General features: G+C 34.5%; 1 protein-coding gene across 8 annotated transcripts in view; it reads left to right on the forward strand.

Annotated features, from left to right (window-relative positions):
• Window positions 1-24,181, forward strand: part of UBR3 (ubiquitin protein ligase E3 component n-recognin 3) — a 228,447-nt gene that overhangs the window by 69,218 nt on the left and 135,048 nt on the right. For all 8 annotated transcript variants that reach the window (XM_044381496.3, XM_048213900.2, XM_044381493.3 and 5 more), the window contains exons 12-20: window positions 5,877-5,942; window positions 6,031-6,120; window positions 7,210-7,338; window positions 8,000-8,052; window positions 8,154-8,287; window positions 8,652-8,737; window positions 10,513-10,654; window positions 13,189-13,285; window positions 22,175-22,316. In XM_044381496.3, coding sequence (XP_044237431.1) covers window positions 5,877-5,942; window positions 6,031-6,120; window positions 7,210-7,338; window positions 8,000-8,052; window positions 8,154-8,287; window positions 8,652-8,737; window positions 10,513-10,654; window positions 13,189-13,285; window positions 22,175-22,316 — 939 coding nt within the window. The remainder of the gene's footprint in view (window positions 1-5,876; window positions 5,943-6,030; window positions 6,121-7,209; window positions 7,339-7,999; window positions 8,053-8,153; window positions 8,288-8,651; window positions 8,738-10,512; window positions 10,655-13,188; window positions 13,286-22,174; window positions 22,317-24,181) is intronic.

Below are 24,181 nucleotides of genomic sequence, written 5' to 3' on the forward strand. Positions count from 1 at the left end.
CCCAAATACTTCAGTGTGTATTTCCTACAAACAAGGACATTGTCTTATACAACCAGATACAACTATAAAAATTAGGAAGTTAACATTAAGATATTATACTGTCCAATCCTTAGATTTCCTTTATGTTTTACAAATTGTCCATTGTTGTCCTTTATAGCAATCCTTAACATTAAGATATTATTACTGTCCAATCCTTAGATTTCCTTTATGTTTTATAAATTGTCCATTGTTGTCCTTTATAGCAATCCTTAACATTAAGATATTATTACTGTCCAATCCTTAGATTTCCTTTATGTTTTATAAATTGTCCATTGTTGTCCTTTATAGCAAAAGCATCCTATTCTGAATCCCGTGTTGCATTTAGTCATCTCCTTCTGGAACAGTTTATTTTGAAGAGTACAGCTAGCTCAGTTATGTTGTAGAATACCTCTTAGTCTGGGTTTGTCCCATGATTAGATTCATATTATGCCTCCGTACTTTCAACGTGCTTTACTCCTTCTTCGCCCCCTCTAGGATTAGTCCCTCAGCTGGAGCTTCTCTCCTTCCAGTTCTCATTGGTCTTTGAAACCTAGGAGGTGATGCTGAAGTGGTAGCATCACTAAGAAAACACTTCGAAGAAGGGGAAACCTCTATTACACACAGAGGGTTATGTAGTATTTTAACATGAAATTAACGGTTGAGCTCAGGGGTGGAGTTAAGGACAGTTAGAATCATGTATGGTAAATAGAGCAGCTGAACTCAAGGAAATAGTAGATTTGTTTTTCACACAAATATTTAGGAATTTATTGGATATTATAAACAGATTTTTAGTAGAAGGGAAAATATAGAACTTAAGGAATCTCACAGTATGGTATGCTTTTTATGGTATTTTCAGTTTTTTGTTTCTTAAGGTGGACTGTCATATTTGTTCCTCAAAACAACTTTGTGAAGTAGAGAAGGTATTATCCCCCCCCCTTTTTTAGATGTAAAATGGAGATGCAAAGATATTAAATGACTTGCCTATAGTTACATAGCAAATTACTAGTCATCTCTTAATTCCTTGTGTGGTAGTATTTCTTAAAGATTTTATTTATTTATTTGAGAAAGAGAGAGAGGGAGAGAGAGAGAGCAGGGGGTGGGGAAAACCAGAGGGAGAGGGACAAACACACTGTCCACTGAGTGTGGAGCCTGACGCAGGGCTCAATCCCAGGACCCTGAGATCACAGCCTGAGCTGAAATCAAGAGTTGGATGCTCAACCAACTGAGCCACCCAGGTACTTGTCTGATGGTATTTCAGTGGTGCTGGCTATTGTCAGTGGAAAGAGGTAATGAGTTAAGCAGACCCAAGTATATATTGTGGCTCTGCCACAAACCAACTAGCTATGTGATCTTAAACAGTTTTTTCTTTTTAAGATTTTTTATTTATTTATTTATTTATTTATTTATTTATTTATTTGAGAGGGAGAGCACAAGTATGCATATGAGCGGGGGGAAGGGCAGAGGAGGGGGGAGAGAGAGAATCCCAAGCAGACTCCCTGCTGAGTGTGGAGCCCAATGCGGGCCAGGTCCCATGACCCCGAGATCACAACCCCAGCTGAAACCAAGAGTTGGACATGCAACCGACTAAGCCACCCAGTGCCCCTTAGACAGGTTTTTAAAAGTTATTTTATTTTATTTTAAAATTTTTTTAGCATTGCTGAATCCATCTCCTTATCTCTTTATTGAAGATATTAGCCAATGAGGACTGACTACGAGGCACATGTTATATTTTTGATAAATATTTCTTTTACCATCCTTGTGAGTGGATATCAGTTATTGGAGAAATCTAGCACAGATTAAATAAATATCTTTTGAACTGAATTAAGCCAAATTAGTCTCATTAGAGACAAGGAATAGAATAAATTTTCCAATAAGGTAGGCCATTTAAGAATCCTCAAATACGGGGCGCCTGAGTGGCACAGCGGTTAAGCGTCTGCCTTTGGCTCAGGGCGTGATCCTGGCGTTATGGGATCGAGCCCCACATCAGGCTCCTCTACTGGGAGCCTGCTTCTTCCTCTCCCACTCCCCCTGCTTGTGTTCCCTCTCTCACTGGTTGTCTCTATCTCTGTCGAATAAATAAATAAAATCTTTAAAAAAAAAAAAAAAAAGAATCCTCAAATACATGAATGTCCTGTAGGGCAACGATTATGAGTATGTGGTAGGGTAGTTTGACTAGAGTTGTTGATAAAAGGGAAGTAGAACATATGTTCATCCAGCAAATATTTGAATGTTTGCTATTTAAAAAATATTGGAGATAGGTGATAAAACAGTCCCTAATTTAAGGAAATGGGAGATAGGTAAACAGTTAATATGATTCCAGTGCTTCTGTAAAGTTGTGACTAGGTACTATAGGGGGAATAGAGTGTAGTATCTGACTTAGCTTGAGGGATTTAGGAAACGTTTCCTAGTACAAATGTCACTTAAAGATATGCTAATCCATTGGGAGAAGGGATGTGTAGTATTTGAAGCAGAGGGAACAGCAGAAAGGCACAGAAGGTTGGTGGGTTAAGGATACTACCGTGCATGATTTCATGTGACTGGAGATGAGGTACAAGATTTAATTAATGTTTTGGAAAGATCACCTCCTGGCAACATATAGAGGTTTAAATAGAGAGATGTGTTATTTAAGGTTCTTTTGCATGCAAGGAAAAAACATTCTTGAGGTAGCTTAATTTAGAGGAGGCCTAATTTCTTATGAGTGCAGAGGCGGTATCTCAAGGATCTTACGGCAGCTGGACCTCAGGAGCTGAGTGGAAAGCTGAGCAGGAGCTTGTGTCTTTGACCTTTGCTTTGCCCTATTTGCCCCATTTGTTCTTCCCCCTCTGTATGTTGGCTTTCTGTGCTTCTTTGCCTATGTGATGAAATGTTACCTTCCTATAGCTGCCTAATGTTACAATTTCAAGCATACTCCCAAGATTCTGAGGATGTCTCTGAATCCAACATCAAGGTTTTGTTTTGTTTTTTTAATAAAATTTTTAAAAGATTTATTTATTAGAGAGAGAGCGTGAGCGCATGAGCTGGGGGAGGGGCAGAGGGAGAGGAAGAGGGAGAGAGAATCCTCAAGCCAACTCTCTACTGAGCATGGAGTCTGACACGGGGCTTGATGTCAGAACCCTGAGATCATGACCTGAGCCAAAATCAAGAGTTTGATGCTTAACAAACTGAGCTACCCAGACGCGCCCCAACCTGAAGTTTTTAAGAGGAAAGCTTATTTCTTATTGTTCAGGTTGGTTGATTCCAGTTAGATGTGGCTATTATAAACTTGACTGTCAGGCTCCATTGTGTGTGTGTGTGTGTGTGTGTGTGTGTGTGTGTGTGTGTTTGGGAGATGGAGTAGGGAGGAATGATTCTGAGAAGATGGGGAGAGTTGTAAGCTAGGCAGTTACCACAAAGATGTCTCACAGAGAATAAGAATAGAAGCAGGGGCTACACTGAAATCTAGGCACTAAATGTTGAGGGCCTGAGCTAAGGTTAGTTAGGGGCAGCGTGGAAACAGGGAAGGAGATAGATTTAAGGGATATTTAGAAAATCTGATAAACATGATTTGCTGCCTCATCAGATGTTGGAGCCTTGTGAGAAGGAAGGAATCTACATTTCAGATTCGAATTACTAGGAATTTAGAGAAGAAACATTGAGGAGGATTGAGTTTTAGGACAAAGATGCTGAGTTTAGTTTGGACCCATACTATTTGTGGTTTGCATGGGATATTAAGTGATGATGTTTAGTAGACACTTGAATGTAAGGTTTGGAATTCAGGGGTGAGACTTCTGCTGAGATTTGGGAGTCATCTTGGTAGAGCTGGCAGTCAAAGCTGTGAATCTGGATAAAGTCACCTAGAAGGAGAATAGAAAGCTGAGAATGGCATCTGACGACCACCAGTTTATATGGAAGCAGTGGAAGAAGAGCTTAGCAAGTGGCTAAGAAGAGTGTGAGTTTAGGAAATGCTAAAGCCTTGAAAGACAAGATAGGGGGCGCCTGGGTGGCTCAGTCGTTAAGTGTCTGTCTTTGGCCCAGGGTGTGATCCCAGGGTCCTGGGATAGAGCCCCACATCAGGCTCCCTGCTCCGCTCGGAGCCTGCTTCTTCCTCTCCCACTCCCCCTCATTGTGTTCCCTCTCTTGATGGCTCTCTCTCTCTCCCTGTCAAATTAAAAAAAAAAAAAAATCTTAAAAAAAAAAAAAAAGAAAAAGAAAGACAAGTCCATGACTTTGTAGGTAATAGCACTGTGTGTTTGGTACCGTGTTAAAGATAATCCTCACAGCTTCCCTTCTGCTTGTTATCCCTGTTTAGGTGCAGAGCAAAGTAACTGCTCATGTTTACAGCTAGAGGTGGCAGAGTCAGGGTTTGAACTCATGCAAATCTAGCTTTTAAGAGCCTACTCTAAACCACTGTCCTTAATGCCTTCAGAGGAAATTGAGGGAGATTCTGATTTAGCTAGTTGGTATAGAATTTGTTACTCAAATGATTCCAGTAATGGGAGCAAACTTTGTATTTTTAATTGTAAAATAAGTGTAACATAAACTTTACCATCAACCTTTTTTAAGTATATAATCCAGTAGTGCTAAGTATATTCACACTGTTCTGCAGCCAGTCTCCAGAACTTTGCATTTTCCAAAACTGTAACTCCTCATTTTCCTTTCCCTTCCAGCCCCTCACAACTACCATTATATTTTCCATCTCTATGATTTTGACTACTCTATGTACTTCTTATAAGTGGAATCATACAGTATTTATCTTTTTGTGACTGACTTATTTCAGTTAGCATAATGTCCTTAAGTTTCTTACATGTTGTTGCATATATCAGAAATTCCTTCCTTTTTGTGGAAGGCAAACTTTTAAATTATTAGAACAAGTTTCTATAGCCACTTATTCACATGTTGAGGAGGATGTTATCTTTGTTTTGAAAAAAAAAAAAAAAGAACTCGGGGATGGTGACATATTGCAACCCTTCATAACTATAACTTTATACCAATATTACATTAGCATAATTGAATGTTCTGGATAAAGTTTTCTTTATTTTATCCAGAAAATATTTGTAAAAGCATTTAAAAACAAATAATACCTTTTTAATTTTTAATTTTTCTTATTTGTTTAAGAAGGACAGTTGTGGTGTAGTTTTGCCCTGTAGTGATAGAGTGGTCCATGGGATTTGTAGGTTTAAAATACAATTTTTATAATATTCACAAGAATGCCAAAGTTCCTTGATACATATGGTACTAAGCTTTCTTATGGAGGCTGTGTGTGTTCAGTGCTAATGTGGGGAGCATCTTACCCAGCTTGTGAACATAGGCAAGCCCTTCACCTGTACCTCACTTTAGGATTGTGATCAGAGCCTCTTGCCAGTCTGAATATAACAGTGGAATCCAGACTGACTCTTCAGTTCACTGTTTGTTAACTTTAGGACGTTATTTAAGTTTCCAAGCTTGAATTTCCCTACTTATAAAATGAGAACATTAATAGTTTCTACTCCATAGGGTTCTTCTGAGGATTAAATGAGGTAATGTGAATAAAGTCAGCTGTGATTATTGTTCTTATTACTATCATCATGTTTGGTACGCATGCATTTGAAGATTCCCAGATAGGCTACTGTGAAAGGAACCTATTCCATCCCTTGTTCTGTGCTGGATGCTTCAGAGGATTCATGAGTAGTATATAATTTCTGCCTTCAGAAACTTGCATTTAGGCATTTAAAATGGAATTAATTTTATCTATACAGTGGTTTTTTAAAGCTGTATCTTCTGTAAGTTTAAGTTTTGATTAAAAAGGTATAGGAATAAATAAAGGTAAAAGTGTTGTAGCATTTTGAAACCTTTGAATTTCTGTAAAACATTCTTTGACTTGTGGATTTTGTTTATTCCAGCCAGCACCTAACCAAGTCACTTTTCATCTGCCCCTTCATCGTTACTATGCTATGTTTTTGAGTAAGGTAAGACTATCATTCAACAATTCCAGTTGTTTTTTTAAAAATATTGGTTAAGTATTGGATTAGTAACTTTTTCTCCCATAATTTTTAGGCTGTGAAATGTCAAGAACTAGATTTGGATTCTGTTTTACCTGATCAGGAAATGTTAATGAAACTAATGATTCATCCACTCCAAATTCAAGTATGTATTCAGGCTTTTAAAAAGTTTTTAATTGAATTTCTTGGTTATGTGGTTCTTTCTTTATTTTTATGCCTTTACATTGTTGTTATAGCCAGAATGTTTGAAAAGTTTTTTTTTTAAACTTAGGTATTTTTGCTGGATTATATTTTGGTCTTTTTTTTGTTCTATGAGACTTACATTTAGTTGTAATTTCCCCAGGAATTCTTTTCACTGTATTTATTTATAGGGAAGTTTTTAATGTACTACAGCACTATTTTGAGAGTCAGGAGACCCAACAGATTTCTAGCATTAGTACTACATCAATTTAATATTACCCGTGTGTTTTGGGGTAACTTACCTACTTGCTCCTTAATTTCTCCATCTGGAAAATGAGAGGAGAGAAAAGAGAGGATTTTCCTGCATAAGCACTATGGTTATTTTCAGTTCTAATACTATAATTTTGTGGGCCAAACTTTTATGTATAGTAGAGGGACTTGTACTTCAATTTGTTTTTCCTGGCAATTTTTGATTTGTGAAACATGATTGAACTTTAACACGGGGGGTTAGGAACAAGTAAGAGATGAAGTTATGACTGTGCTAAGTTTTCGTTGATACAGGACACAAGTACATGAAGAATTAAACTTTAATGTTATTAAACATTCTAATCTGACCTTCTCTTACCTGTTAATTATTTGAAAAATGACCAGTTTGGAACAATCAGCTTTGTTTTATGCTTATTGCTGTGTTTCTTGAAGCATTATGTAAGTTTTTTTTTTTTCTTGAGAAGGGAAGAGTTAAATATCAGTGTCATTGATTCCTCATGAAAGACTTCATTTTAAAGTGTTATAAATGTTTCCAGGAATCATCATGGAAAACTAACTCATGTATAAACTCTGAAAGAAGGGATTGTATAAAGCGTAATGAGCATTTAAAAGTTTCAAAATATGCATTTGCATTGAATATTTTAAACTAACCTGGAGCAGAATGTCAGGCTCATGCTATAATCAAGTTATAAAATATTTTGAAGTGATTGTTCAGTATAACATGTTTTTATAAAGATTGAATTTAGGAGACTTTTTTGTCTAATTTACTTAATTTTTGTTTTACTAGGCAAGTCTTGCTGAAATCCACAGCAATATGTGGGTAAGAAATGGTCTACAAATCAAAGGACAAGCTATGACCTATGTCCAGTCTCATTTCTGTAATTCCATGATTGACCCTGACATTTACTTACTACAGGTAAGCCAACTTGATAATGCAGATATTGTACTTTAGAAGTGTCTCATTTGTATCCATGGGATCTAGTTTATAGAGGGGACTCAATGACGACACTAAGAGGTCTGTGCTGTTGAAGGAATTTGTTACTTAAATTTCCCAAGAGAAGGGAAATCACATGCCATGCAGAGCCACAGGGGACGCATGAGATTTTGGTCAAGAAGTAGCAGTAGGAGCAAGGGGAAATCCTAGAGCAAAACCTTTTTTGGCATTTGCATTTGGCAAGACAGGGCAGGGGAAACAGTTTAGGATTGGTTAGTTTGAATACTTCTGGTGGACTTTGGGGCACCATGGCTATCCCCAGCTATCTGGTACCTGGCCCTAGGTTGGTTTAGGGCAAGGGGAATATTGGTTTGGTGTGTGAGGGTTAGATAAAGGGGGTGATTGACTTGCCTTTAGGAGGTTTACTCCTAGGTAAGTTGTTTACTGTCTTTAGGAATATCTTTAGGAATATTTACTGTTTTTAGAGCCCAGAGAGGGGTGGTCTCTCCCCATATCTGTAAGGCCCCCCCCGATGTCAAAACATCATAAGATACAGAATACAAACAAACAAACCACATGATTAATATAAGGAATAAAACAATATTGAGAAATAAAGTTTCTGTTTTTTTTTTTTCTTTTAAAGGTTTGTGCTTCTAGACTTGACCCAGATTATTTTATTTCATCTGTCTTTGAAAGGTAAGTATAATTTATTAAGACAGGTATTAGGAAGTATTTGGAATTTAAGTTGATTTTGTTTTAACTTAAAAAAAATCTGTCTCAAATATTTCTTATTATAGATTTAAGGTAGTGGATTTGTTGACAATGGCGTCACAACATCAAAACACAGTACTTGATGCAGAGCATGAGAGATCGATGTTAGAAGGCGCTCTTACATTTCTTGTGATTCTTTTAAGTCTTCGTTTACATTTAGGTAAAAAGCACTCGTACTAATGCTTGGGTATTAACTATTCTCCCTTTCCTCCCCTCTCCCTGTGGTAGTAACTGGCTTATGGAAAAAAGAAAAGGATTTGGATATATTTAAACATTGTTTCGAACTCTTGACATGTTGTATAGTTGTTGTTCCTTTTAGAATATCCTTTAAAAAACCCTTTACTTAAGGGAACTGCAAACAGCAGGTTAGTTAAACTGGCTATACTTGGGGCATTGCAGTCTTTGCTCTTTAATTTTTGAAGCATCTCATTTTTGGTAAAACAGCTTATTAAAAAGTGTGGTAAGTTGTTTCTTTATAATTTATATGTATTCAGATTTATTAATTCTCTTTCTAATTGTTTTAGGGATGTCTGATGATGAGATTCTCAGAGCAGAGATGGTAGCCCAATTGTGTATGAATGACAGGACACATAGTTCATTGCTGGACCTCATATCCTTTTAAAAGTTTAATTTTTTGTTAAATATAGGATCTAAACAATAAGTAATTTGTACAGATTAGAGATATATCACTTTTGTGATTAAAAAATATTTTTAGAGTTGAAAAATAGTGTGGAAAAAGAACTTCAGTTGTTTGTTCACCTGTATGTTCAGGGCTAGTGGCAGATGTTTTTGCCTCATTGTTACCTCTCAGGGAGCTCTTATTGGCCTTGGTTAGACTTCAGAACTGATGTCTCTGGGCACCCAAGGATCTGCCCTTCTAGGGCAGCATTGGTGTAAGGAAGCTGGACACTTTGTAAAAGGCAGCTAGGTCTACTTTATCTGTATACCCAGGTTGGAATTCATGGCTGAAATTTAAAGGTATACCTTGTAATTATTACCAGGCTTTTAAACATTTTAAGGATTTTGTCCCCCCTTAGAATTCAGTCTTTTTTAAAAAGGATTTTATTTATTTATTTGAGAGAGAGAGGGGGAGAGAGAGCATGAGTCGGGGCAGGGGCAGAGAGAGAGGGAGAAGAGGCTTCCCAATGAGCAGGGAGCCCTATGCGGGGCTTGATAACAGAACCCTGAGTTTGACCTGAGCTGAAGGCAGACCTTTAACTGCTTGAGCCACCCAGGTGTCCCTTAGAATTTAGTCTTAAACCAAGAGGTCTTTTTTTTTTTTTAAGATTTTATTTATTTGACAGAGAGAGCACAAGTGGGGGGGGGTGTGTGGCAGGCTGAAGAAGAGGGAGAAGCAGGCTTCCCCCACAGAGCAGGGAGCCTCATGTGGGGCTTGATCCCAGGACCCTGGGATCATGACCTGAGCTGAAGGCAGTCACTTAACCAACTGAGCCACACAGGTTCCCCAAACCAAGAGGTTTTTAAGGGCAAAGACTATATTGTCTATAAACTTTAAAAACTTACAGTTCTTTGTGTAGGACAGAGCATACAATATACACTTTATATTTTTTTAGTTATTGTTAATAAAATTTTAGACAAAGATTGTATTATTCTATGATAAGAATTATTTTGTAAATTTTGGACTAAATTTACTTTGTATATTATAAATATGTTTGGAATAATTGGCTAAAATTTTGTGAAATAACCCTATGGAATGCCTATTTGATAACCTTGAAGATTTTCATAAGCAGCATCAATAATATTACTTGATGATTTCATTCAACTATTATATAATGTATGTCAATGCTGGAACTGAGCAAAAGCATTCTTCTGTAACTTTGAATTTAAAAAAATTAATTGATGTGAAATCAATGGAAAAGGATCTTTGTGGTTTTCTGGTTTCCTTCTTTGTAAAAATTTGTTTAGCATCTTTTTCTTTTTTCTTTGAGGATGACATTTTGTGTTTTTGGAAAAATAATCTTTGCTTATAAAAATTTGGCTAATTTTTAGCATACTGTTTTTGATTCTCCAAAGGAAAGTATAACATTATTTGTAAAATGATGAAAATGGAGATTAATTTTAAAAAACTTTTTTTTCATTTCCTGAAATTTGGCTAATTTGGTTGGGGGGGAAATAAACTTGGGAACTACTTTAGCATTTAATTTATTAATAGGCTTCTAGATTAAAAATATTTAAAAAATTCACAGTTAATAAAAAGTTATTATTGAACTCTTGTATTATATAGCCCTCTTGTGGCCAATTTTATATACTACAGCCAATTACTCTATTTTAGCAAAAGTAGTTAGAAACTAGAGTACCTTGGTAATTTTATAATTAAAAGCTGGCTTTTAGGCATAATTTTTTTTTCCTTGACACATACATCATATTCCAGAAAATCCAAATCCCAAAAGTGGCATTATTCCAGGCAGTTACAGCTTTGAATCAGTTCTGTCAGCTGTAGCTGATTTTAAGGCTCCTGTTTTTGAACCTGGAGGTTCTATGCAGCAAGGCATGTACACTCCTAAAGGTACGTTTATATACGTTAACACATTCTTTCAAAATTAGTTTTCTGAGCGTATACACTGCAAAAAAATGTTTTGCTTTTTATGTATTCAGTTTTGAGTTTTTATGGTATACAGTGATATTGCTTCCATTTGTTTACAAATGATTTTGTTACAGTAAACCTTCTTAGATGACTCTAAATTAGAAAAGGAACTTTATATATAAATTCTAGTTCATTTTTATAAGTGAATCAACTGTAAATGAACCAGAAATTATAAAACTGTATATTTAAAATTTTTTAAAAATGTATTTTGCTCTCTAAATTTGATTTTGAAATTTTGAAATAGTTCTCATACCCCAAATTTAATTTGAAACAGTTAAAATTAAAATCTGTATAGACTACTGATTACATTTTCTTACATTCTTTTCCATAAGTGGTTGGTTTTCCAAGGTTTTCTCCCTGGCTTCATAGAGACATGCTTGACAAGAGCCAGAAGTCATTCAGTCTTGTCTTTTTCGCTTTCACATGTTCACTGATCTAAGTTAAAATTTTGAAGGAAGCACTTACATCCTTCTTGACTTCCTCAGGATGCTTTGTCTAGCTGAAAAACTGATGCCCCCATGAAGTTGTAAATAGCACGTCCTGTGTGGCAAAACACAGCAGAATAAGCCTGATCATGTGGGATTTTTTCAGGAGTTCACAAAGGTGAATCCAGAGTCTTTGGTTGCAGTGTGTATTCTATTAAAGGAAAAGCACAGTGTTTCTTTATTGTAGAGAATACTTTGTATCTAAAGTTTAGATGCATTTTTGAAGTGGAGAACAGTGCTTCGTAAAGTGTGATGTGAGGATTACCTCTGTCATACTCACTTGTGGTCCTTATTAAAAACATGAGTTTCTATGCTTCAGCCCCAGTCTGCTTTCATTAGGATCTTTGGGGATAGATTCTGGGAATCTGCTTTTTTAACAAGCCCTATTAGATGATTGTCATGCACATAAAGTTTGAGACACTGAGATGGAGCATTGGGCTTCTGAAGATTAGTCAGGAAGCTTGTTTTCATATTCAAATACAGTATCGAATTGTGTTAGCTAGTTGGTGTGATAGTGAGGAAAGCAGTTTCTTAACTTTGAATTTGACTTCTTATTTGTAAAAAGAGAGAGTTGGAATAGATGAGAGTCTTTCAAGCTTTTTAAAAGTGGTTGAAATAAGCCTTTAGTTTTGGGGATGCAAACCTTAAGTAAATCTCTTATATAAAAGCGGTGAAGACAGACCTGCTTTTGTTAATGTGGGTGTGGGTAGTGAACGTCATTTCTCATCTCTTTTGTCATCTCCTTGCTCCTGAACCAGCCCCAGTTAAACTTCTGTGGGGAGCCACTGAACACTAAAGTCTGGAGACTAGTTAATCAATACAGTTTTCTTCTATGGCTGTGGTTTTATAATTCTGATAAAAGCATTGGCATTTTAATTTTACAAATTAATAGATTTAAAAGTGAAGGACAAGAAGTGGTAATAGAAATAATAACAAAGCTCTTTGTCTTTGTGAAGGCCTATCTTAAGGATCTTAAGTCAAAGTTATGATAGATAATTTGAGATGAATGAAAGGTCTGTTACGTGAAAATAGGGACAGTTGTTAATAGTTTCTTATGCCAGTAACTTGAAATTACAGTAGATGTATAGAGAGAAACTTAAGCTTTTTACTGTTTTCAGATGTTAAGAATTTTGCTAGAATGAGATGGGAAAAAAATTAATTTGGGCAAGATACACTCTTGAGGCAATGGTTTCTAAATTATTCTTCTCAGGCCATGTTGTAGATTTTTCCACAGCTAAATACCGTATCTATTATTCTATACCTAGTCTGCTGTATATCCTTAAGTGGATTCACTTTTTTAAACTTCACCTCGTGCAAAGATTATTAATGAGATCATGGGTTTTATATGCAACGTACAGTATCCTAATATATGTTATAATTATATAATTATTAAAATAAAAATCTTTGTACACTTAAAATCATCTGTGTACCACCAATTGTACACATACCACATGTGGGATAATGATTCCTAGTTGGGAAGATGGTAAGGCTATCGATCAATTTTAGCAAAAGAACAGAAGATCTTTTCCAAACTAAAAATATTACAAAGTAAGACTCTTGAAAATCAGTAACTCATTAATTTTTTAATTTAGCTTTCATATTTTTATTTTTGAATATTTTCAAAGTTGTTAATGCATTGTGTTGCTCACATTCTGTTGGCACTTTACAAAAAAAAGATGAACCAAAACTTTTATGGTGAAGCGTTATCACATAATACTTTTTTTTTTTAACATTATGATAGTTTTTGCTCACTAGTTCTTACTGAACTTAAAAGAACATTCATAATGATGAAATTATGATTTTCGGCTTAGAAAAGTAGTCACAATATCAAGCTTATTAAAGCAAATATATAATCAAATCAAACTGTCCCATCTTATGAATTTAAAATATACTTAAATATACCTAGTCATCAAGGATTGACTTTATTCCTAAAAAGTCAGTGTTTTGTTTCTACTTTCTTTTGAATAATAGCTGAAGTCTGGGATCAGGAGTTTGACCCCGTCATGGTCATTCTTCGAACAGTTTACCGTAGAGATGTGCAGTCTGCAATGGACAGATACACAGCATTGTAAGTCTGTTATATTAGCATAATAATGGATGTTTTGTATTTATGTAGAAAAATTTCAGTTATAACACAAATGTGATATGCTATCATTAAAGTATACTCTTAATCTTTAGGGGAGAAAATAATATTTTGAGTTTAAAAAAAAATCTGCCAGATATTTTTGTTCTCAAGATTCTTGATCCAGAATCTGGTAAATTTTATAAAATGTCAGAAATAGACATAAATAAAAAAAAAACACACTTATTTAGCTGCTATTTGACTAATGGAATGCAAAATCTGATTTGTGTTGTTCTACTTTTAAACCAGTAGAGGAGGCACAAGTTAAGAGAATAAAATTGTCTGCTATCAGAGATGATGGGTGGGTATCTACAAAAAGTGTGGTAATACTAGTGTGTTTTCACAACTGGGAAAATAGCTAAAGCAAATTGAATTTTACTTGTAAATATTTAACAAAGTGGTTTAAAATGATGATTGCAAGAAAAAAGTTTTGAAGAATATCTTTTCAATGAAGAATTCACTTTTTTTGCCGTTTTTATAGACTATTTTTTAAATGTATTGCTGAACATCATATAATATCTTTTATCTGCTTTTCTAAAGCATACATTAAGTATTTTAAAATGAGTTTTAAATGATACAAATGTCTTTGATCTTGAGAAAATATTTGTTCATCAAAGTGTAAATATAGATATTAGGTATAATTGAAACTTCTCTTTTGCCAAACATTGCAGTAATAGATATACGTTGAATTTATGATCCATCACAGATATATCTGAAGTAGTTTGTAGTGTAGAGTTTTAGCATACCCCTTCTTCCCCCCAAAAAACAAAAACAAAAAACAAAGCCTACTTCAGCCATCAGGATCTCTCTCTACCTTTCTCTAAAACCCTTGGAGAGAGAGTCTGAGGTTCTTCATACTCTTTCTTTTCTTTTTTTTCATTTTATCTTCTCTTTTTCTTTCTTCTTTTCCTTCTTCTTTCTTTCTTCCTTTCTTCCTTCCTCTCTTTCTTTCTTTCTTTCTTTCTTTCTTTCTCTTTCTATTTTATTTATTTGAGAGAGAACACACACAAGCAGGGGAGGGGCAGAGGGAGAAGCAGACTCCCCACTGAGCAGGGAGCCCAATGCGGGGCTAATCCCAGGATCAAGATCTGAGGGAAAGGCAGATGCTTAATTGACTGAACCACCCAGATGCCCCTGGGAGAGCACTTCTAACTCCCCATCTCCAGTTACTGAGGTACCAGGGGCTGTCAGTTTCTGAGCCTTTTGAGGATTCTGTGGTGTTACTTGGATTGATGCTCAGCTTTCCCCATTGCCTTCTTGTGATTTGGTTTTCTTAGCGCTACTAGATGAGTTACCAGGTCCATATGCTTTCCAGTTAATAAAATCTTTCCTTTTTTTCTTTGGTGGTTTTCCCCATCTTTGTGGCTTTCATCCTTTAAAAAATACCATTACTATAGTTCTTTTGGAGTTTTGGGTGAAAGTAAAATTAAACACTTATGTTCATTCTTTGATTTTAACTTCAAGTGCTGAATTTATAACTCACTTCAGTTTGCGTTGCCTGGATTACTAGGTGAGGTTGAGCTTTTAAAATATTGATTTCATGTTTCTTGCTGTGAGAACTGTGTATGGATTAATTACTCTTTGCCAGTTTTTCTAATAGGTTGTCTAAAATTTATTAGTTCTCAAGTTTTCCTTTTTACATTTAGATCTCTAATCCACCTGGAATTGATTTTTGTTTGTGGTAGTGAAGTAGTGATTTATTTATTTATTTTTACTCCTATAGAAAACTGCTTGCTTTAGGATCATTTATTGAACAGTTCATTCCTTTCTCACTGATTTGTAATATGCTGGTTCTGTCATATGTAATTGATCCTCAATGTTTGCAAATTCTTTATTTGTAAATTTGGCTACTTGCTAAAGTTCTGAATCCAAAATTAATACTTGTAGCTTTTTCTTGGGTATTTGCAGGTGTATGTGGACATGCAGAGTGCATCTAGCTGAGGTTGAACAGAGCAAAGTTCTGCCCCCTTGTTTCAGCTCTCATACTTTAAACAAGTATCCTTTTTCTGGAGTATTTAGTGCTGTTTTGCATTTTTGTCCTTTTTGTTTGTGATTTTGCTATTTATTTTTTTTTTTTTTAAAGATTTTATTTATTTATTTGACAGAGATAGAGACAGCCAGTGAGAGAGGGAACACAAGCAGGGGGAGTGGGAGAGGAAGAAGCAGGCTCATAGCAGAGGAGCCTGATGTGGGGCTCGATCCCGGAACTCCAGGATCACGCCCTGAGCCGAAGGCAGACGCTTTAACCGCTGTGCCACCCAGGCGCCCCTGATTTTGCTATTTAAAGTGACCCCCAAATGTAGTACTGAAGTGCTGTGTGGTATTCTTAAGGGCAAGAAGGCTTTGATGTACCTTACAGAGAAAATTCATTGTTAGATAAGCTTTGTTCATTCATGGGTTATAACGCTATTGGCTGTGAGTTCAGTGGTAATGAATCAATAATATGGTACATCCAGAAAGAGGTAGAGGAAATTCACTGATCTGTACATGAGGTCATTCCAAAAAGAGTTAATATAGCAACTGTAATGTGTAATGAATCTATGGAAAGGTTAAAAGCTAAATTTGTGGACTCATGAATGATGACTGATAAAAAAGTGTAGTGGATAGCTTTGTTGTGAAGCTAAAAGCCAAAGAAATTCCTGTCATGTTTACCAAGGGTGAGGAAAATGTTAAACCTTTTTTCGCTAGTGCTTGGCTGGCTTCATGTTTCAAAAGGTAATATGTGAAAAATGTTAAATATACAGGCAAGGCAGGTTCTGTAGATCATGAGGTGGAAGAATTTAAAAAATACTTGCTAAGAGTTAGTCAGAAAAGGGTCACGTGAAAGAGCAGGTTTTCATTGTTGATAGGGCTGTCTTGATTTACAAGGACATTGACAAATATGCAATGGAATTTTGATTAACAAAATTGACTGCAGATTTGCAGGAACCTAATCCTGTATTTGTCCTAGGAGCAATAATTAAATATTTGTGGTGACTTTATAGAACATAACTACTGTGAATAAAGGCAGTTATCTGTATGTGTATAGATCAGTATCTCTTTTGTTCCTTCTGTAAATTAATCACATACTATCACAAACATTGTTAAGTTTCTCTCCTTTCTCCTCTTCTTCTTCCTTCTCTTCCTTCTCCTCCTTTCTTCTGTCTTCTATTTATAATAATTATTTATTCTTGGCTCTTTGCCTAGAATTGTATGATGACCATGTAAAACTTAATGATGAAACATATTGGATTTTGACTGAAATTGTGCTGATTGAAATTAATAGCATTTGTATTAATTCATGGATTAATTTGGTAGAAATGCCATCTTTTTAAGTTTTTATTTTAATTCCAGTTAACACACAGTGTTATTTATGTTAGTTTCGGGTATACAATATAGTGATTCAGCAGTTCCATACATCACTGGGTCTTCAATACAAGAGCACTCCTTAGTTCCTATCACCTGTTTAACTCATTTCCCCCCCCCACCTCCCCTCTTAACTATCAGTTTGTTCTCTATAATTAAGAGCCCGTTTCTTGATTTGTCTCTCTCTCTCTCTTTCCCTGTCTTACTTTTCCCCCCTTTGCTTGTTTGTTTTGTTTCTTAAATTCCACATATGAGTGAAATCAATTGGTTTTTGTATTTCTCTGAATGACCTGTTTTGCTTAGCATAATACTCTCTAGCTCCATCCATGTTGTTGCAGATGGCAAGATTTCGTTAGTTTTTTATGGCTGAGTAATATTCCATCGTGTGTGTGTGTGTCTCTTCTTTATCCATTCAGCAGTTGGTAGAAATGCCATCTTAAAAGTAATGTGTTTTCCCGTCTGTGAACATAGCCTATATCTCCATTTATTTAAGTTACCTTAAATTTCTTTCAATAAAATTTTATAATTTTTTAAATAAAGGTTTTAGATTATCTTTTGTTAGATATATTCAGTTATCTTATGATTTTTATAGATATATATTATAATTACAGTTTCTGTTTGTTGTAGTGAATAATAATGCAGTTGAATTTTAGACTCTTATTCTAATAATTGGTAGGTTTTTAAAGATTTTGTATGTGGACCATTAAATCATCTGGGAATAATGATGATTTTGTTTCTTTTCTTTACACATACATACACACACACTTGTCTTCGCTGGCTAGAGTCTCAACTCTAGTACTTAATAATAGCAGTGATGAAAAGCATCTTGTCTTGTTCCTAACACTTTTCATGTGTTACCATTAGATATAATGTTTACTTTAGTGGTTTTATATCAGATTGAGAAAATTTTTTTAGTGCAGGCCTACCAGGAATTTTTATTATGATTGAGTTTTTAATTTTATCAAGTGCTTTTCTTACATCTGTGTAGATGATGGTATATAATCCAAATATCTTTTTTACTTTAATTTTATTTTTCTTACTATTATTTTTTTTAATTTTGATATGTTAGTGACCATACAAGTACATCATTAGTTTTTGATGTAGTGTTCCATGTTTCATTGTTTGCGTATAATACCCAGTGCTCCATGCAATACGTGCCCTCCTTAATACCCTTCCCTGGGCTAACTCACCCCCCCACCCCCTCCCCTCTAAAACCCTCAGTTTGTTTCCCGGAGTCCATAGTCTCTTGTGGTTCATTTCCCCCTCTGTTTACCCAAACCCCTTCATTTTTCCCTTCCTTCTCCTAACAATCTCCCTGCTATTCCTTATGTTCCACAAATGAGTGAAACCCTATGATAATTGTTGTTCTCTGCTTGACTTATTTCCCTTAGCCTAATCTCCTCCAGTCCCATCCATGTTGCTGCAAATGTTGGGTTACAATCCAAATATCTTTGCCTTATTGGGAAAACCCAATCTTGTCATAATGCACTTTTTGTTTATTTTTTATTTTTTTTTAAAGATTTTTATTTATTTATTCGACAGAGATAGAGACAGCCAGTGAGAGAGGGAACACAAGCAGGGGGAGTGGGAGAGGAAGAAGCAGGCTCATAGCAGAGGAGCCTGATGTGGAGCTCGATCCCATAACGCCGGGATCATGCCCTGAGCTGAAGGCAGACACCTAACCGCTGTGCCACCCAGGTGCCCCCATAATGCAATATTATAGTTTACTGATTTAAAAAATTTTTCCCCATTATTCTCATAGTCTTATAAATTTTTTGTATCATGTTGTCTTTATATTGGTAACAAAGTTATATTAGCATCATAGAATTATTTGTGTATCATTTACCTTTTTGCCATTTTCTAAAATTTATCTCAGGAGATGGAGATTATTTGTTTTTGAACATTTTTTTTAAGCAGGTTTGTTTAGATATAATTTACCTACAATACAATTCACACATTTAAAGTGTACAATTCAGTTAGTGGTTTTCAGTATATTCACAGGATTATGCCATTATCACCATAATAATTCCAGAAAATTTTCATCACGCTAAAAGGAACCCCATATCCATTTACAATTACTACACATTTTCCCCAACCCCCAGTCCTAGGCAACCATTAATCTACTTTCTGTTTCTATGGATTTACTTATTTTGGGTATTTCATATACATAGAATCAAATGTGTTCTTTTATGACTGGCTTCTTTTACTTAGCATAATGCTCTCAGAGCTCATCTACATTCTAGCATGTATCAGTACAATTTTTTTTATTGCCAAATAATATTCCATTATGAGGATATCCCACTTTTATTTATCCATTCATTAGTTAATGGATATTTGGATTCTTTCCACTTTGGAGTTATTATGAATAATACTATGAACATTTATGTACAAATTTTTGTATGGACATATTTCATTTCTCTAGAGTATACACCAGTGAGAGGAATTGCTGGGTCATATGGTAACTCTATGTTTAATTTTTTTTTTAAAGATTTTATTTCTTTGAGAAAGAGAGTGCAAATGAGCAAGAGTGGGGGGCAAGGGCAGAGGGAGAAGCAGACTGCCCACTGAATAGGGAGCCAGACGTGGGGCTTGATCCCAGGACCCTGGGATTATGACCTGAGCAAAAGGCAGACGCTTAACTGACTGAGCCACGCAGGCGCCCCTCTGTGTTTGTTAAAGGAACTACCAGATTGTTTATCAAGGCAGCTTCAGCTTTATACATTCCTGTCAGCAGAGTATGAGGGTTCCAGTTTCTCCCTCTCCTTACTGACAATTATAATCTGTCTTTTTGATTATAGCCATCCTTGTGGGTGTGAGTGAAATAGTATCTCATTGTAGTTTTGATTTGCATTTCCCTGATGGCTAATGATGTTGAGCATATTTTCATGTGTTTATTGGCCTTTTGTATATCATCTTTGGAGAACTATCCAGATCCTGTGCACATTTTTAATTGGAGTAGCTTTTTATTGAATTTTAAGAGCTCTTTATATATTATGAATACTAACACCAGAAATATGATTTGTAAATATTTTCTACTGTTCTGTGGGTTGCAGATTGTCTTTTCACTTTTTGAGTGTCTTTTGTTGCACAAAAGTTAATTTTAATGAAATTCAATTTATCTAGTTTTTTCTTTTGTTGCTTGTGCTGTGGTGTCGTATCTATTGCTTAATCCAGGTTATAAAGTTTTATGCCTATGTTTTCTTCTAAGAGTTTTATAGTGTTAGCTCTTATATTTAAGTCTTTGACACATTTTGAGTTAATTTTTATATATAGTATCCGGTAGTGGTCCAGCTTCATTCTTATTTAGGTGGATGTTTTTTGAGTTTTAATATAACTTGCCTATTTAACTACCTGGGCCTCATGTTGGGTTTTTTTTGGTTGTTGTTGTTGTTGTTGTTGTTGTTGTTGTTGTTGTTTTGAGGTATAATTTAAAACTAAGTCACTGTCTTTAAAGCTTATAGTCTTACTTAGGATTTTTATTTCTTTTTGAAAGGGATGGTCAAGTTATATTTTTCTAGGAAACATTTTATTTTGTCTTAAGTATATAATAAAAAATTGTCTTTGCCTTTTTATTCCTTTTTTTTTTTTTTGATTTTATTTATTTATTTGACAGAGATAGAGATGGCCAGTGAGAGAGGCAACACAAGCAGGGGAAGTGGGAGAGGAAGAAGCAGGCTCCCAGTGGAGGAGCCCGATGTGGGGCTCGATCCCAGGACTCTGGGATCATGTCCTGAGCCGAAGGCAGACGCTTAATGACTGTGCCACCCAGATGCCCCATACCTTTTTATTCCTATTGTTTATTTGTGTTTGCTGTTTCTTATCAGAGGACTGATAGTCTTATCAGAGGACTGCCAGTTTTACTCTTTTTTTTTTTTAAGAATAAACTTTGATTTTGTTTTCTTTAAGAATAAACTTTGTTTTGTTTCATCTTTTCCCCCCTTGTTTTCTGTTTTGTACTTTTTTCTTCTTTATTATTATCTTCTTTCAATTTAGTTGGATTTTCTCCCTTAGACACTTAGTTTTTGACTTTTTACAAAAACACATGCATTTAATACTGAGAGTTTCCTTCTAAGTACAGCTTTAGTTGTATCCCACAATTTTTCTATGTAGTTTAGGTTCTAAATTTTAAATTTTTCTGTTATGATTATAATTGTGTGAATTTCTAAGAGCATTGTGTTATAAAATGTCTACATGTCTGAAGTTTTGGGTTATCATTTAGTGGATTTCTAGTTTTATTTCCTTTGTGACAAGTGGTAGTGGCCCATATAACCATTCTTTTGGTATTTTTTGAAATTTACTTTCATTCCTAGTATTTTGTAAATTTTCATAAATATTCTAACTGTACTTAAAATTATATGTATTCTCTAATTATTGGATGTTCTTTAAATGTCTTTGGTTCAAGCTTATTGATTATGTTGTTAAAAATCTTCAAAATTCTGGGGCTCCTGAGCGGCTCAGTCAGTTAAGCGTCCAACTCTTGATTTTGGCTCAGGTCATTGTCTCAGAGTTGTGGGACTGAGCCCTGTGTTGGACTCTGTGCTTGGTGGGGCCTCTGCTTGAGATTCTCTCTCTCCCTCTTCTTCCCCGCATGCACGTTTTATCTCTGTCTCTCAAATAAATAAATAAATAAATCTTTAAAAAAAAGTCTTCAAAATCCTTACCAGTTTATTTTTCTTAGGCTTTCTGTTAGAAATGTGTTAATATCCTCTATAACGTTTGTGAATTTGTCAGTTTCTCTGTGTAATTCTCTCAGATTTTGCCTTTTGTGTTTTGAGTCTGCTGTTATTTGCATATAAGTTCATTATTATTATCTTCCTGGGGAGCCTGTTGTTCTTCCATCACAGATGAGATAGACGAACTTTCTTATTTTCCTTGTGAGTTATCCTTTCATTGAGGGTGAAGCTTTTCAAAGGTGTCAGCTTTATGTGGAATCTTAGTTCCATCTCTAAACCTTGTGTGAGCACAATACCTTGAGATCTGTCTGGCTCTCAAGGACTTTAAAATCACTGGTAGACACATTGTCAGTGCTTGTTGTTGATTCCTGTCTTTTTCTGGTAACAGGGGAACTTACACTTTCTTTTTTGAGTTCAAATATGCATTGAAAAGATTACATTTTATATTCTGTCCAGCTTTCCAAGCTGTTGGTAGGTGGGAGAATTTTCAGGTTATCTATTTTTTTTCAATTGTTATAACTGGAAATTTCTGTGTTTAGTAGTTTACTTTGTATTCTTTCTGTTTCTTTCCTTTTGTTAACATTTCCTGTTCATATTTTTTTTTTTTTAGTTTTCAGCTTAGGTCTCCCTACTCATTTTTATTCAGTACAAAATGTTTATCATGAGAGAATAGATATCTGTTTGGCATTTTTGAGCAATTTAATTAAAAATGGTACTGCACAGAAAAATATGACAAAAATGATCTATAAATCACTATTTAAACCACAATTTAATCTTAAGTCTATCATCTAATTTTAGTTTTTCTTTGTTTTTACAGTTTAAAACAGAGTGGAAAATTCCCTGGAAATCCCTGGCCTCCCTATAAGAAAAGGACGCCACTCCATCCCAGCTATAAAGGTCTCATGAGACTTTTGCACTGTAAAACTTTACACATTGTGCTATTCACTCTGCTTTACAAGGTACAGTAGTAATTTGAATAGAAAGACTCAGATTAGAATTTATTTCCATAATTTTCAAATAAAAGTGTTAGCAGATAATATTTACATAAAAGTACTATTTATAAAGCAAAGTGTATTTATACATTAAAGATGTGTGAGGATGTGACATAATCACATATATGTGAATTCTAAGTTGAAAATGGAGGACCTACACCATTCTTTGTGGGAAACTATTCATCTTACCCAGTTTCAGATAGGAATATTTATTTGTGGCTCTTATAGAACAAAAAGTGAAATACTGTAAAACTACAGGAGGAATGGAATGAACAATAGGGACCAAATAGCCACCAGAATCCATTAAAATGATAGAACTAAGCCATGAAGGCCAGTGACCTTGTGTTTCAGATTGTTTTCTTGGCTTTTCCCTCTGATTAGGAATGTGACATGGAGGAATTTGAATGGTTTTCTATGTGGCAGTATTAAGAATTTGCTTTAGTAAATATCTAAGAAACTGAAAAGATAGATACTTTTTCTTTCGTGTTACCTAGAATTTGTTTTATTCTTGGGTTTTCTTATGTAGAACTGATTTATTTATTTATTTGACTAACATTAGCTGTGTACTCAGAAATTGTATACATAATATTGTAGAGTATATGTAAATATATAGCAGGCATATTTATGATGTAATCTGGATAAGAGATGAAAGACAAAAGAACTATATACTCATGTTGAATAGATAAAATAACTATGGGTATCAATAAAATAAGTGTAGACATGATAAATGTTACAGTTAGAGACAAAGAAAAACTGTTGTTTCTTTTTTTTTAATAATTTTTTTCGTTATGTTAGTCACCATACAGTACATCCCTAGTTTTTGATGTAAAGTTCCATGATTCATTACTTGCGTATAAAAACTATTGTTTCTTATTCCTAATCAGAATTTGAAAAATTAAAAGAAATTTTTAAAGAGCATATTTGTTATGCAAATTTTTAATTACTACATACACATTTTAAAAATTACTTAAAAATATACATTGCATTTAGTTAAGTAGACATTTGGTTGTTTTCCTTAATGTTTGCTATGTAATGAAATAATACTTTTAGATTTCTGTACCCCTCATTCTTTCAGCTCTACTGCATGACCATTTTTTTGTCTTACTTGTAAAAGTCATTCCTGTTAAGATTTTAGACATGTGCCTCAAAAAACATCTTGAATTGTTTATTTTCATTAATTTCTGAGAGGATTATTCAGTAAAATATTCTTCATCAAAAAAGGTAGAATTTTTTTTATTAAATAGGTATTTGTATTTACAGACATTTTTTGGATGTTTACATATACCAGATTTTGTTTCAAATGCTACTTATGAGTACTTACTTTGTTTAATTCTAGCAAAAATCTTTGAGTGAAAGTTTTGTTATTCTTATTTTTCAGGCATTATTATTGAGTTTTAGAAATTAAATTACTAGTTCAGGTGGTGAAGCTGAGTACTATGACAGTTAATAAGTAATAGGTCAATAATTCATGATTTAAAAATTAAAGAAAACTTACTGCAAATAATTTGTATTCTTCCAAGTTATATTTTTCAATCTTTTCATTTGCTTAGTGTAAAAATAGTGCTTTATCAAAAATAGAAAGGCTGTATTTTAGTTGTTATAAGATTATTATGAATAATTAAAAAAATCTCAACTTAAAATAGTTTTTCAGACTTTAATAATAATAGAAAAAACTTCTCTAATTGACATTGCATTGTCAAGTGAACTTTCTAAACATCAGTGTCAGTATACCATCTCATCTCCTGCCATGTTCAATGTTAAAAAACATTAATATAAAACATGTTAATAAAACTCAGAAAATCATTCTTAGTCATTTTTGTTTAGCTTTTAAG

This window comes from Ursus arctos, unplaced genomic scaffold (assembly GCF_023065955.2).
Source record: "Ursus arctos isolate Adak ecotype North America unplaced genomic scaffold, UrsArc2.0 scaffold_1, whole genome shotgun sequence".
Lineage (NCBI taxonomy): Eukaryota > Metazoa > Chordata > Mammalia > Carnivora > Ursidae > Ursus > Ursus arctos.